Source organism: Balaenoptera physalus (genome assembly GCF_965194825.1).
Source record: "Balaenoptera physalus genome assembly, chromosome: 11".
Taxonomy (NCBI): Eukaryota; Metazoa; Chordata; class Mammalia; order Artiodactyla; family Balaenopteridae; genus Balaenoptera; species Balaenoptera physalus.
Genome location: NC_138896.1, coordinates 44,232,990 through 44,246,132, shown reverse-complemented (window position 1 = coordinate 44,246,132; position 13,143 = coordinate 44,232,990). Strand labels below are relative to the sequence as shown.

At 38.7% G+C, this 13,143-nt stretch overlaps 1 protein-coding gene across 22 annotated transcripts in view; it reads left to right on the top strand.

The window, feature by feature from the left end:
* DST (dystonin) overlaps positions 1 to 13,143 on the top strand; it is a 488,177-nt gene that overhangs the window by 444,074 nt on the left and 30,960 nt on the right. For all 22 annotated transcript variants that reach the window (XM_082414288.1, XM_082414278.1, XM_082414289.1 and 19 more), the window contains 6 exons: positions 4,666 to 4,863; positions 5,208 to 5,336; positions 7,949 to 8,119; positions 8,960 to 9,115; positions 9,319 to 9,525; positions 12,893 to 13,012. In XM_082414288.1, coding sequence (XP_082270414.1) covers positions 4,666 to 4,863; positions 5,208 to 5,336; positions 7,949 to 8,119; positions 8,960 to 9,115; positions 9,319 to 9,525; positions 12,893 to 13,012 — 981 coding nt within the window. The remainder of the gene's footprint in view (positions 1 to 4,665; positions 4,864 to 5,207; positions 5,337 to 7,948; positions 8,120 to 8,959; positions 9,116 to 9,318; positions 9,526 to 12,892; positions 13,013 to 13,143) is intronic.

Sequence of the window (13,143 nt, the reverse complement as noted above, 5' to 3'; positions counted from 1 at the left end):
CCTTTAGTCAGGGATCTTTTCTCCTTCCATTTCTTTCTTTTTTAAAAAATTTTATTGAAGTATAGTTGATTTACAATGTTGTGTTAATTTCCGCTGTACAGCAAAGTGATTCAGTTATACATATATATTCTTTTCCATTATATTTTATCACAGGATATTGACTATAGTTCCCTGTGGTATAGAGTAGGACCTTGTTGTTTATCCACCCTCCATATATACTAGTTGGCATCTGCTGACCCCAAACTCCCAATCCTTCACTCCCAATCCTTCACTCCCTGCTCTGCTTCCATTTCTGAAGGTCAAAGTTCAAGGACTCAGAATTGCCAGCACAATTGCTGGAGGAAGGGAGGGGAGATTCCCATCCCTGTCCCGCCTTCTTCTCTGGCTCCTAGGCCGTGGCTTATGTAGCAGGGCTCCGACCATTTATAAGAACGAATTTTATAGAATTATCTTTTATGTTTTGACTGTGAAAATATTTAACTCTTACCTTTTGAAAGTGGTTCATACAATAACATATCCAAGTACCTGCTTCTTATAAAGATCACTCCTTACTCAGTTGATTTTATAGCTTTTGAAAAACCCTCCCTCACCAGATGCCCCAGAACACAAGTGGATGGAGTCAGAGGAACAGTGATCATGGACGGTTCGTGCTCTCGGCTGAAATCCTTCTGGTCTGGGTTTCCCAGATGTGGGTTGTCCCTCCCAGGACGACAGATGACACTCCTCTTCTCTCCTGTTGCCAACCCGAGTCTGAGTGTAGGGGGAAGGGTTATCACAGACTTTTACCAACAATAGAGGAAGGTTTCTTCTGGTTTCCAAAAGCATAGCAGTCTTCTTGAAAGGAAACTATTACTAAGTTGTATTTGTTCTTTGAGGTAATTCTTTTCAGTATAAGAAATTGATTTTTTAGCCTGCAGTTGCTTTTTGCACTTACCACTCTTGCCCCATGTTAGTGCATTTAAGTGTTATTAATCTATTCTTACATTCCCACCGGATAATAGAATAAGAAGGCATTATTTACTGGGATCTGTCATAGGCATTTCATATCGTATTTTCTAGTGAGAGAACAGCTAAATCGTGGAATGCTGGACTCACGTATTCCCCAGTAAATGGTGAAATCTCTTTCCCTTTAATGTTAGGGCCTCCTGGGATTCGTTCCTGTCACCCTAGCAGTTAATTCTAGCACCCTTAAAACCAGAGATGATAAAAGAGTATTCTGTGATCATTTGTTTCCTTTTTTTTTTTTTTTTTACATCTTTATTGGAGTATAATTGCTTTACAATGGTGTGTTAGTTTCTGCTTTATAACAAAGTGAATCAGTTATACATATACATATATCCCCATATCTCTTCTGTCTTGTGTCTCCCTCCCTCCCACCCTCCCTATCCCACCCCTCTAGGTAGTCACAAAGCACCGAGGTGATCTCCCTGTGCTATGCGGCTACTTCCCACTAGCTAGCTATTTACATTTCGTAGTGTATATATGTCCATGCCACTCTCTCACTCTGTCCCAGCTTACCCTTCCCCCTCCCCATATCCTCAAGTCCATTCTCTAGTAGGTCTGCACCTTTATTCCTGTCTTGCCCCTAGGTTCTTCATGACCACTTTTTTTTTTTTTTTAGATTCCATATATGTGTGTTAGCGTACGGTATTTGTTTTTCTCTTTCTGACTTACTTCACTCTGTATGACAGATTCTAGGTCCATCCACCTCACTACAAATAACTCAATTTCGTTTCTTTTTATGACTGAGTAATATTCCATTTTATATATATGCCACATCTTCTTTATCCATTCATCTGTTGATGGACACTTAGGTTGCTTCCATGTCCTGGCCATTGTAAATAGAGCTGCAATGAACATTGTGGTACATGACTCTTTTTGAATTATGGTTTTTTCAGGGTATATGCCCAGTAGTGGGATTCCTGGGTCATATGATAGTTCTATTTTTAGTTTTTTAAGGAACCTGCATACTGTTTTCCATAGTGGCTGTATCAATTTACATTCCCACCAACAGTGCAAGAGGGTTCCCTTTTCTCCACACCCTCTCCAGCATTTATTGTTTGTAGATTTTTTGATGATGGCCGTTCTGACTGGTGTGAGATGATATCTCATTGTAGTTTTGATTTGCATTTCTCTAGTGATTAATGATGTTGAGCATTCTTTCATGTGTTTGTTGGCAGTATGTATATCTTCTTTGGAGAGATGTCTATTTAGGTCTTCTGCCCATTTTTGGATTGGGTTATTTGTTTTTTTGATATTGAGCTGCATGAGCTGCTTATATATTTTGGAGGTTAATCCTTTGTCAGTTATTTCATTTGCAAATATTTTCTCCCATTCTGAGGGTTGTCTTTTCATCTTGTTTATGGTTTCAAAAGCTTTTAAGTTTCATTAGGTCCCATTTGTTTATTTTTGTTTTCAATTTCCATTTCTCTAGGGGCTGGGTCAAAAAGGATCTTGCTGTGATTTATGTCATGGAGTGTTCTGCCTGTGTTTTCCTCTAAGAGTTTGATAGTGTCTGGCCTTACATTTAGGTCTTTAGTCCATTTTGAGTTTATTTTTGTGTATGGTGTTAGGGAGTGTTCTAATTTCATTCTTTTACATGTAGCTAGCTGTCCAGGTTTCCCAGCACCATTTATTGAAGAGGCTGTCTTTTCTCCACTGTATATTCTTGCCTCCTTTATCAAAGATAAGGTGACCATATGTGCGTGGGTTTATCTCTGGGCTTTCTATCCTGTTCCATTGATCTATATTTCTGTTTTTGTGCCAGTACCATACTGTCTTGATTACTGTAGCTTTGTAGTATAGTCTGAAGTCAGGGAGCCTGATTCCTCCAGCTCCGTTTTTCTTTCTCAAGATTGCTTTGGCTGTTCGGTGGCTTTTGAGTTTCCATACAAATTGTGAAATTTTTTGTTCTAGTTCTGTGAAAAATGCCAGTGGTAGTTTGATAGGGATTGCATTGAATCTGTAGATTGCTTTGGGTAGTAGAGTCGTTTTCACAATGTTGATTCTTCCAATCGAAGAACATGGTATATCTCTCCATCTATTTGTATCATCTTTAATTTGTTTCATCAGTGTCTTATAATTTTCTGCATACAGATCTTTTGTCTCCTTAGGTAGGTTTATTCCTAGATATTTTATTCTTTTCGTTGCAATGGTAAATGGGAGTGTTTCCGTAATTTCACTTTCAGATTTTTCATCTTTAGTGTATAGGAATGCAAGAGATTTCTGTGCAATTAATTTTGTATCCTGCTACTTTACCAAATTCATTGATTAGCTCTAGGAGTTTTCTGGTAGCATCTTTAGGATTCTCTATGTATAGTATCATGTCATCTGCAAACAGTGACAGCTTTACTTCTTCTTTTCCTATTTGGATTCCTTTTATTTCTTTTTTTTCCTCTGATTGCTGTGGCTAAAACTTCCAAAACTATGTTGAGTAATAGTGGTGAGAGTGGGCAACCTTGTCTTGTTCCTGATCTTAGTGGAAATGGTTTCAGTTTTTCACCATTGAGGACGATGTTGGCTGTGGGTTTGTCATATATGGCCTTTATTATGTTGAGGTAAGTTCCCTCTATGCCTACTTTCCTGAGGCTTTTTGTTATAAATGGGTGTTGAATTTTGTCAAAAGCTTTTTCTGCATCTATTGAGATGATCATATGGTTTTTCTCCTTCAATTTGTTAATATGGTGTATCACATTGATTTATTTATATTTACAGAAGAATCCCTGCATTCCTGGGATAAACCCCACTGATCATGGTGTATGATCCTTTTAATGTGCTGTTGGATTCTGTTTGCTAGTATTTTGTTGAGGATTTTTGCATCTATGTTCATCAGTGATATTGGCCTGTAGTTTTCTTTCTTTGTGACATCTTTGTCTGGTTTTGGTATCAGGGTGATGGTGGCCTCGTAGAATGAGTTTGGGAGTGTTCCTCCCTCTGCTGTATTTTGGAAGAGTTCGAGAAGGATAGGTGTTAGCTCTTCTCTAAATGTTTGATAGAATTCACCTGTGAAGCCATCTGGTCCTGGGCTTTTGTCTGTTGGAAGATTTTTAATCACAGTTTCAATTTCAGTGCTTGTGATTGGTCTGTTCATATTTTCTGTTTCTTCCTGGTTCAGTCTCAGAAAGTTGTGTATTTCTAAAAATTTGTCCATTTCTTCCAGGTTGTCCATTTTATTGGCATATAGTTGCTTGTAGTAATCTCTCATGTTTCCTTTTTAAGAGTGCTAATTGTAAAACATGGCAATGTATTGATTTTATATTTGAACATATAGCAATATATATATCTTTGAAATTGTTTACTCAAGACATGAAAATTAAGTTCAATTAAAGTGAGCTTGAATCGAATGAATATTTTTAGAGCCTTTTAACTATAATCTCTATATACTTAATGTCATCAATTGCAAAACTCTTCTAATGGGAAGAACTAGCAATGTTTTCAACATAATCATTTCAGGGGATGTTGGTAGATTGAAGAGATACCCAATAAAGCTGCAAAGTTAAGGGAAAGGAAGTTCACCATTTTAAAAAGTTCATTAGTATTAAAATTCTATGTATATGTTTTAGCTTCAGAACGTTTCATAACCAGGAAATAAAAGAATTGCATTAGAAGCGATGCTAGCATGTTACAAACTAGCGAACATATTAAGTGTTATCTGAATATTTTCAGGTGCTCCAAAATGATGTATTAGCCCATCAGTCCACCGTGGAAGCCGTGAATAAAGCAGGAAATGATCTAATCGAATCAAGTGCCGGAGAAGAAGCGAGCAACCTTCAGAACAAGCTAGAGGTTTTGAATCAACGCTGGCAAAATGTTTTGGAAAAAACAGAACAAAGGAAGCAGCAGCTGGATGGTGCCTTGCGCCAGGTGAATGAGAGAATAAATCCTGAAACTTTCTGGTGCCTTCAAGACCAAGATGGCATGGCATTCTTTTATTGGTTTTCACACCCCTGTTTAGTTTTTATACTTCAAGGAGAAGAGTAAAATTAAGTGGGCTAAAGGACAGAGCTGAGAAGAACACAGCTCTCCAGTTCTTAGCATGATAGTTTTATTGCTGGTTCTCCTGCTGAAGAAAAGCAAGTGGTCCAGAGGCCCCTGCCCTTGTTCAAAATGCATGGAGAGGCTTAGCAGGCTGGGATTGTTTAAGCTTCATTTTTGGCTTCAAAGTGACCATATCTGGGGCCCAAACTTGAACCTCTCTCTCACTCCAGGCTAAAGGGTTCCACGGCGAAATCGAGGATTTGCAACAGTGGCTGACAGACACGGAGCGCCATCTGTTAGCATCCAAGCCTCTGGGAGGTTTACCGGAAACAGCCAGGGAACAGCTTAATGCCCACATGGTAACTATATTATTTCCTACAGCTCTAGCCTCAGATTAAGAAACTGACCATTTTGTGTAGGCCCTGGTGATCAACAAACTGTGGGAGAAGGTTTAAAGGATATCCAGTTTTGCAGCAGAAATCTCTATATGTAAGTGCTAGAAACACTGTTGATTACATTTTTAAAGTCAGAACCTATTCTTTATTTTAAAGTTTAGTGTGTCAGTGTATGAAAAGAGGTTTTAGCAGTCTAGGCATTTTTTAGAAGCAAACCTTCCCCCATAAAATGATAAACTTGTATGGATAGTAATATAACATTGGGTAAATTATAAACTGTGGCTCCTTGAGTGGAAAGAAAAATCCCTAAAGGAATCAGAATGGACTTAAAAATTACTGCTGTGAGCATGAGATTCCCACCCAGTTTCATGGAAGGCTGGAAAATATGTTCTTGTTCTGTGAAAACAAAGTTACGTATTTGCTCCTTTTAATGGTGATGGGGCCGTATCTTCAACCTCACACCCACCAGGTTTGGACAAGAGGGGGCTTCTGTTTAATTGTCTAAGCCAGAGCATCACATCATGCCTGCGGGCTGTTCCCGCCCAGAGTCTGTAGCGCTGTCAACTCTTAAAGATGAGGAGGAAAAATAATGAAACTTGAGATTCTGGCTTTCTTTCCTAGCAGTATGGGCTGAGAAATTAAATTTAGACTACATTTGACCTATTGACATTGCCTATTCATGTCCCATCATAATTTAGCTCTAACAGTTCTAAGAGAAAACAGTCTTTTTCCAATGTTGAATGCTTCTTAGGAAATAAAAGTAGAAGTACTTAGGGATTTGGCAAAAGAAATGGGCCATTGTTCGTGAAAGTCTGTACTCTTTAGTCATGCCTAGTGTTGTTGTAAGATCTTACTAATAAAACTGCACTTGTTAGGAATAATTTTGAATTTGATGATTTGGAGAGGAAGTGACCATCTTGTAGGTGGAGTGAAGAAATACAACAGAAGTAACATCTTATTCGTTTCACAATTGCTATGAGCAGTTAAAATAAATCCTATTAATCCAGTAGAGAATATTCTAGAATATCTCTTCCTTCTTTTAGAAAATCATTGTGTATGTGGTTTTCTTGTTGTTAATATGTTGTTTTCTTGGTGCCACAAGGGACCCATTTGTTCACTGAAAAAGTAATTGACTAAATAACTTGGGAGCACTTGTCTTTTCCATAAAATCTGGCTGTCTTCCAGATACCTCCTTACTTTCCTAGAAGTACTTGCATAGCTATTACAGTCCGTTAAGTATAAGTTTAATGAATTCTTGTACAAACATGAGTGAGGTGGTTCTCTAATAAACAAATATTTTTAAATGGTAATTTAGAAGAATATAAGTAAAAAGTTGGAAAGCACAGAGCTTATCTTTAGAATATTTTATTTTAGAAAAATATTACTTATCAGCATATTTGGTTTGGGTAGGGTGTTTGCTGATATCATTTGCCAGGTTATAGAATTCCATGATTTAAGAAATTCTAAAGAGTTACTGATACTTGTAATACTGTTCTAGTCATGTTCTTTGGATTTGGTTCTGTTAGACATGAAGGAAACTAGAAAACTTAGAGTGTTACTGTTTCCTGAGATTTAGCTGTATTTAGAAGCTTTGCTTTGATTAAAGCTTTCAGTGGGTGATATTGTAAATATATTTAGAGAGGGATTTTTTTAAGGTTTGAGAAATTACAAAGTTTTGAGGCAATAAAAATGTTCTAGAATTAGTAGTGATGGTTGCACAGCCTTATGAATATACTAAAAACACTGAATTCTAGACTTTAAAATGCTGATTTTTATGGATTGTATCTCAGTTTTAAAAATTGAAAAGTTGGAAATGTTAGATAGTATGTAATTTTTCAGTGGGAGCTATGATTTGACTCACATTACAATTGAATCAATGGAATAGAACTGGTCTTACTTTTGACGTGAGTGTAACTGGTGTTTCATTTATCTTAAATTCTAAATTTGTTTAAGCAGTATTTTTATATTCTCTATAGAAGATACACACTGCATTCTAGTTGAATGCTTTACAAATGTTATAAGTGAGAAGAATATTCATAGGACCACAAGTTTGGCTACTGTGATTCCAAAGTCTGCGTCATCAACTTAAATATCTTACTGTACTGGGTCTTGACCTTCCATCCACTGTATGTCTTCTGAGCATAGAATTAAATTATACCAAAAAAACAATATTACAGTCGTTGTATTGTGTTCCTAGGAGAGACTTAGAGAACCCATTTTACAGAGAAGGAAATCGAGGCTCAGGGAAGTTACGTTACTTGCCCAAGGTCACAGAGCTGATTGGTTACTGTACATTGAAACCTTTCTTGATAACATTTAACATTACTGCTTCACGTGTGGGGTGGATTGATAACAATAGCACCATTTCTAAGATTTCTTGGTAGGCAGAGTGTGGCTATAGGTTTAGGTGTTCTTTCAGTATAGTGGAAAGTTTGAATGTGTCAGGGTTATTCTGTGTGCTGGACGGAGTTGAGTATATAATAAGGGGCTTGGGATTGATGACACGGAAAAAGAGCTCTGAGATTTTGTTCTCTTAAAAATGATATAACTTGGGGGGGGTGAATATCTCCATTTAGGAAATCTGTGCTGCCTTTGATGTTAAAGAAGAAACATATAAGAGTCTGATGCAGAAAGGCCAGCAGATGCTTGCAAGATGCCCCAAATCTGCAGAGACAAATATTGACCAAGACATAAATAACTTGAAAGAAAAATGGGAATCGGTGGAAACCAAACTCAATGAAAGGAAAGTATGTGCCTTGATGGATATCATAGCATGAATGTTTTCATTGTTTCATTTCATGGGTCTTACCTTAACTCCGAGTAGAATTGTCAGTGGAACATCTAATGATTCATGTTTAAATTTTCTTTGTATACGTTTGGACATTTCATGGGCTCAGCTGAAAATAGTATTCTGTCTTAACGCAGGAGAACACAGTTGAAGGAATCTATTCAGACATAGATAAAGGTATATCATAGATCAAGTGTTAACTAGGTATAGTTTAAATCTGTGAACCACTTGAATTCTGGGTGGTTAAGTAATTCTAATCACACTTATTAAGCAAAAGGCAGGCTGTATATAAGGCAGGGGTGAGGAGGGAGGGAGACCAAGAAAGTGAGATGATTGTATATATAATAAGCACTTACATAACAAAAATCCATGAGGGGGCATTAAAAATCTTACTATTTAATGCTATAAAAATGATAGGCTAGGAATACTAGATTATACGCCCTTGCTGACAGAGCATAATGTGTATATATTTCATAGTATTTTGACCCCCAGAATGAATTGTATGCATGTCAAATTTTCTTTTTCTAGATTCTGTTTAGTAATTCTGTGGTTAATTGTCCCCAAACCACAATTTTAGTGTATTTTAAAGTTGTTTTAGCTGCAGTGAGATGCTTCTCACTAAACTTGAAGGGGCTTGGTTAGCCAGTATTCAAAAACTGTTTGGGGGATACAGACTATGCATAAATAAAGTATGGATGGGAAGGAAATCTGCCAGAGAGTGGTTAAACTTGTTGGGGCGGGCAGGGGGGAGGCGGGAAACCTTGAATACCATGAAATACTAAATAATCTGTCTTTGCAGGTTAAACTGGAAGAGGCCCTCAACTTGGCAATGGAATTCCACAGTTCCCTCCAGGACTTCATCAACTGGCTCACCCAGGCGGAGCAGACCCTAAACGTGGCTTCCCGGCCAAGCCTTATCTTGGACACCATCTTGTTTCAAATTGATGAACACAAGGTAAGCGGCATCCCGGATGGACAGCACTCCCTTCTCAGACCTTTTTAGACATCAGGCTGTTTTAATAGCAAAAGCATAAATTTGGTAGTTTGAACACTTTCTTTTGTCCTTTGAAACCAACTTATGATCCCGGAAGTATTTTCAAGATAGATCCGTTTTTCCTTTGTTTCTGATTGTACCCACCTCCCTTTTTTTTGGGAAAGGTCTTTGCCAATGAAGTAAATTCTCACCGGGAACAGATCATAGAGCTGGACAAAACTGGAACCCACCTGAAGTATTTCAGTCAGAAACAAGATGTCGTTCTCATTAAGAATCTGCTTATCAGTGTACAGAGCCGCTGGGAGAAAGTGGTCCAGCGCTTAGTAGAAAGAGGAAGATCTTTGGACGATGCAAGGAAGAGGGCCAAGCAGGTAAACCTTTATAAAGATCCTCTGAACTTGGCAATGAATCAGGTCTATGTTATGTTATTAAATGCACATTATGTTATTAAAGTGCTTTTATGGCAGGCTGTGTTTTGTGTAACAATCATGGCATGAAGCCAAGGTGATTATTTCCTAAAAAGGCCATGGCCTCAGTTTGGACGATGACATCACTTTCTGACCTGGCAGCAACTTCAGGCCCTGGGGACCAGCCTTGGAAGGACTGATCATATCTTGATATCACAGATGGGCCGTTATCATTGGGGCCCAAAAAAAGGGCTCCACAGTTTTGTTGTTGGGTTGGTTGGTTTTCCTTGTCCTTTCAACCTCCACTCTCATACTTAGAGTGAGGCATTCTGCTTTATTATATTGCTACTTGTGTTTAGTTCCAAAACCAGACTTTCTCATGTGTAGCCCCCAGACAGCTTTCTGAAGGCATACTCTGGGTCTGAGCTGGTTGTTTCTCTTCACTTCTCCAAATCCGTACACTTGTTGGCAGGGCTTCCTTTCTTTTCTAATATTTGGATACAGCTTCATCCCACCTTTAAATTAACTGTTTGAATCTTGGGGGTCTGCTTTTTTTTTTTTTTTTTTTTTAATAAATTTATTTATTTAGGGCTGTGTTGGGTCTTCGTTTCTGTGCGAGGGCTTTCTCTAGTTGCGGCGAGCGGGGGCCACTCCTCATCGTGGTGCACGGGCCTCTCACTGTCGCGGCCTCTCTTGTTGCGGCCTCTCTTGTTGCGGAGCATGGGCTCCAGACGCGCAGGCTCAGTAGTTGTGGCTCACGGGCCTAGCTGCTCCGCAGCATGTGGGATCCTCCCAGACCAGGGCTCGAACCCGTGTCCCCTGCATTGGCAGGCAGATTCTCAGCCACTGTGGGGGGCTGCTTTTTTTAATCTAGGGAATCTCACATGGAACTTTCCTTCCTTCCTTCCTTCATCTGTTATTCATATTCTGTTCTAGACTAAACACAGAGAAGTGCAGTTATGCATCTCTGTACTCCAGGGAAGAGGAAGATGCACCCACCTTGCTTGGCATATATCTTTGATTTTTACTAGGAACTTTGTGTAATAATATTGAGGGTGAATTTTATAATGACTCTTTCTGCCCCATTCCATTACATTTGTGCGGCATTGCTGTTGGGCGCCGTCATTTGGGGAGCTAGGCTCGGCTGGGCGATGCAGAGGATGACCTGGGAGTCCAGTGTTTCAGCATTTAAAGCTGTCCAGCATAAAATGTTTAAAGGCTGGAGAAATGACACATTGCGCTGTGATTGGATTACAGGCCACGTGTCCCTTTTTGAGGGGGAGGTATGGTATGTCCCATGTAATAAATGAGTCCTTAGAATAGAATCAGTCTCGAATGTTTTTTTAAGACAGTCCTCATGCCAAGCCTGACGTTTTCTCACCGTGTGTGCAGCCCTGTCGTCTGTAGTGGAGGCATTCTGAGTTATGAGCATCTGATTTACTCAAGTCTCATGGATGCCAGTAGCCAGTCAGCCACCCTTTCTCTATCGAGTCAATTTTATTTTCTCAGTCTGTTGAATTGAATTGATAAGGATTCTCCACTGTTCTCGGTGCGAAAGGATGGCATTTCTGCTATTTGTAAGTCTTCTAAATAGTTTTGAGAGCAGGACCAGCCTCAGAACCTGTGCGTTTGTACCATTGTACTTACCATCCATTTGTTATAGGCTGTACTGTCTGTAGAAAGACAAGCTGACAGGGACTTCCCTGACAGTCCAGGGGTCAGGACTCCATGCTTCCACTGCAGGGGGCACGGGTTTGATCCCTGGTCGGGGAACTAAGATCCTGCATGCCAAAAAAAAGACAAGCTGGCATCACTAGCTGTTTATTTATTTATTTGTTCTAATACCTCAGGTTTTGGCTCAGATCTTGGCTGTAGTTCTCTGACTTGGGCGATTTATGTGCCTATTCTGGCCTCCCTGTTTTCATGTCTAAGTTGATTAGATTTGTGGGAGGGACGTGTGGGGAGAGCAGGTCTCTAACGAGACAGTCTCCAGTGGACCTTTGCAGCTTTGTGATTCTGTGCTCTCACTGTGCTTGGTATCAAATGTCTTTTTGTTATTTCACTATTAATGTTCTCTGATATAAAACAGATTTTATTTTGATTACTTAGGTTTTTGTCATGTATCTGTTCCCTTTAGTTCCTTGGAAGAAATAATTTATAACTAATTTCCCAGTTTGGTATCCAAAAATAGTACCTACTATTTCTTTATGATAAGCAGAAAAGAGACCACAGCTGAAATCAAGTATATATAGCACCAGAATAGTTCAAGGTTGTAGACGCGGAAGAGAATTCTATTTTGTTAGAACTCGAGTATTGTGGGTGCTCTTAAGTATAAAACCAGTATGTGAGGCTCAGGCATTGATGTGAGGATTTGTATAGCAGCAAGAAAGATGTTGAACTGTCTTTGCATTAAATAGGAACATAATGCCCTCTTTTTGTTAAAATGAATTTACAAACTTTATCCTTTCCCTTCTCCCTTTTTTGTGCCTCTTTCTTAGCATAAGAATTAAACACCACCTTAGAAGTAAATCCAGATCTGTCAAGAGACAACAGTGGAAGCTTACATTATTATTTTTTTAATTTTATTGACGTATAGTTGATTTACAATGTTGTGTTTAATTTCTGCTATACAGCAAAGTGATTCAGTTATACATCTATCTATTTTTTTTCATGTTTTTTTCCATTATGGTTTATCACAGGATATTGAATATAGGTCCCTGTGCTATACAGTAGGACCTTGTTGTTTATCCATCCTATATATACTAGTTCGCATCTGTTAATCCCAAACTCTCACTCCATCCCTCCCCCACGCTCCCTCCCCCTTGGCAACCACAAGTCTGTTCTCTATGTCTGTGAGTCTGTTTCTGTTTTGTAGATAAGTTCATTTGTGTTGTATTTTAGATTCCAATCAGAACAGGAGACAGAAAGCCAAATGAAAAAAAATGAAAAGCAATGTAAGAGACCTATGGGATAATATAAAGCATGCCAGTCTACGCTTACATTATTTATTAAACAAAAGAAAGGGTGGGACATTCTGCCTGATGCTCCCTAACTGCTTCTAGGCTCACTTCTATTTTTGTTAAAGCTGACATGTTTGAATGAGTTATAACAAAGTGACCACGGGGCATGACCACAAAAGCTGAGCGTCAACAAGACATTTTGTAATCTGCTGATGAAAATATTCTTTCTTGTTCTTCTTCAGGGAGAATTTTGAATGTATAATTGTTAACATTTCCATTAATATCAATTTCTGTTTAGAAATGTACTAGATTTCAAATCTAGTGAATATGCCTGAAAATTTTCTGGACAAAGATGTGAATTTCTTTTACAGTTCCATGAAGCTTGGAGTAAGCTTATGGAATGGCTGGAAGAGTCAGAGAAGTCTTTGGATTCTGAACTGGAAATTGCCAACGACCCAGACAAAATCAAAGCACAACTGGCACAGCATAAGGTGGGTCTGCAGTTAAGAAAAGCACATTGTGTCGTTGTATATCTCAGGGTCACTTTTAAATTCCTACCTGATTGTGTATTTATTCATCACTGGAGAAAAAGGCTGTCCAACGTGGACCTGTATTAAATTTA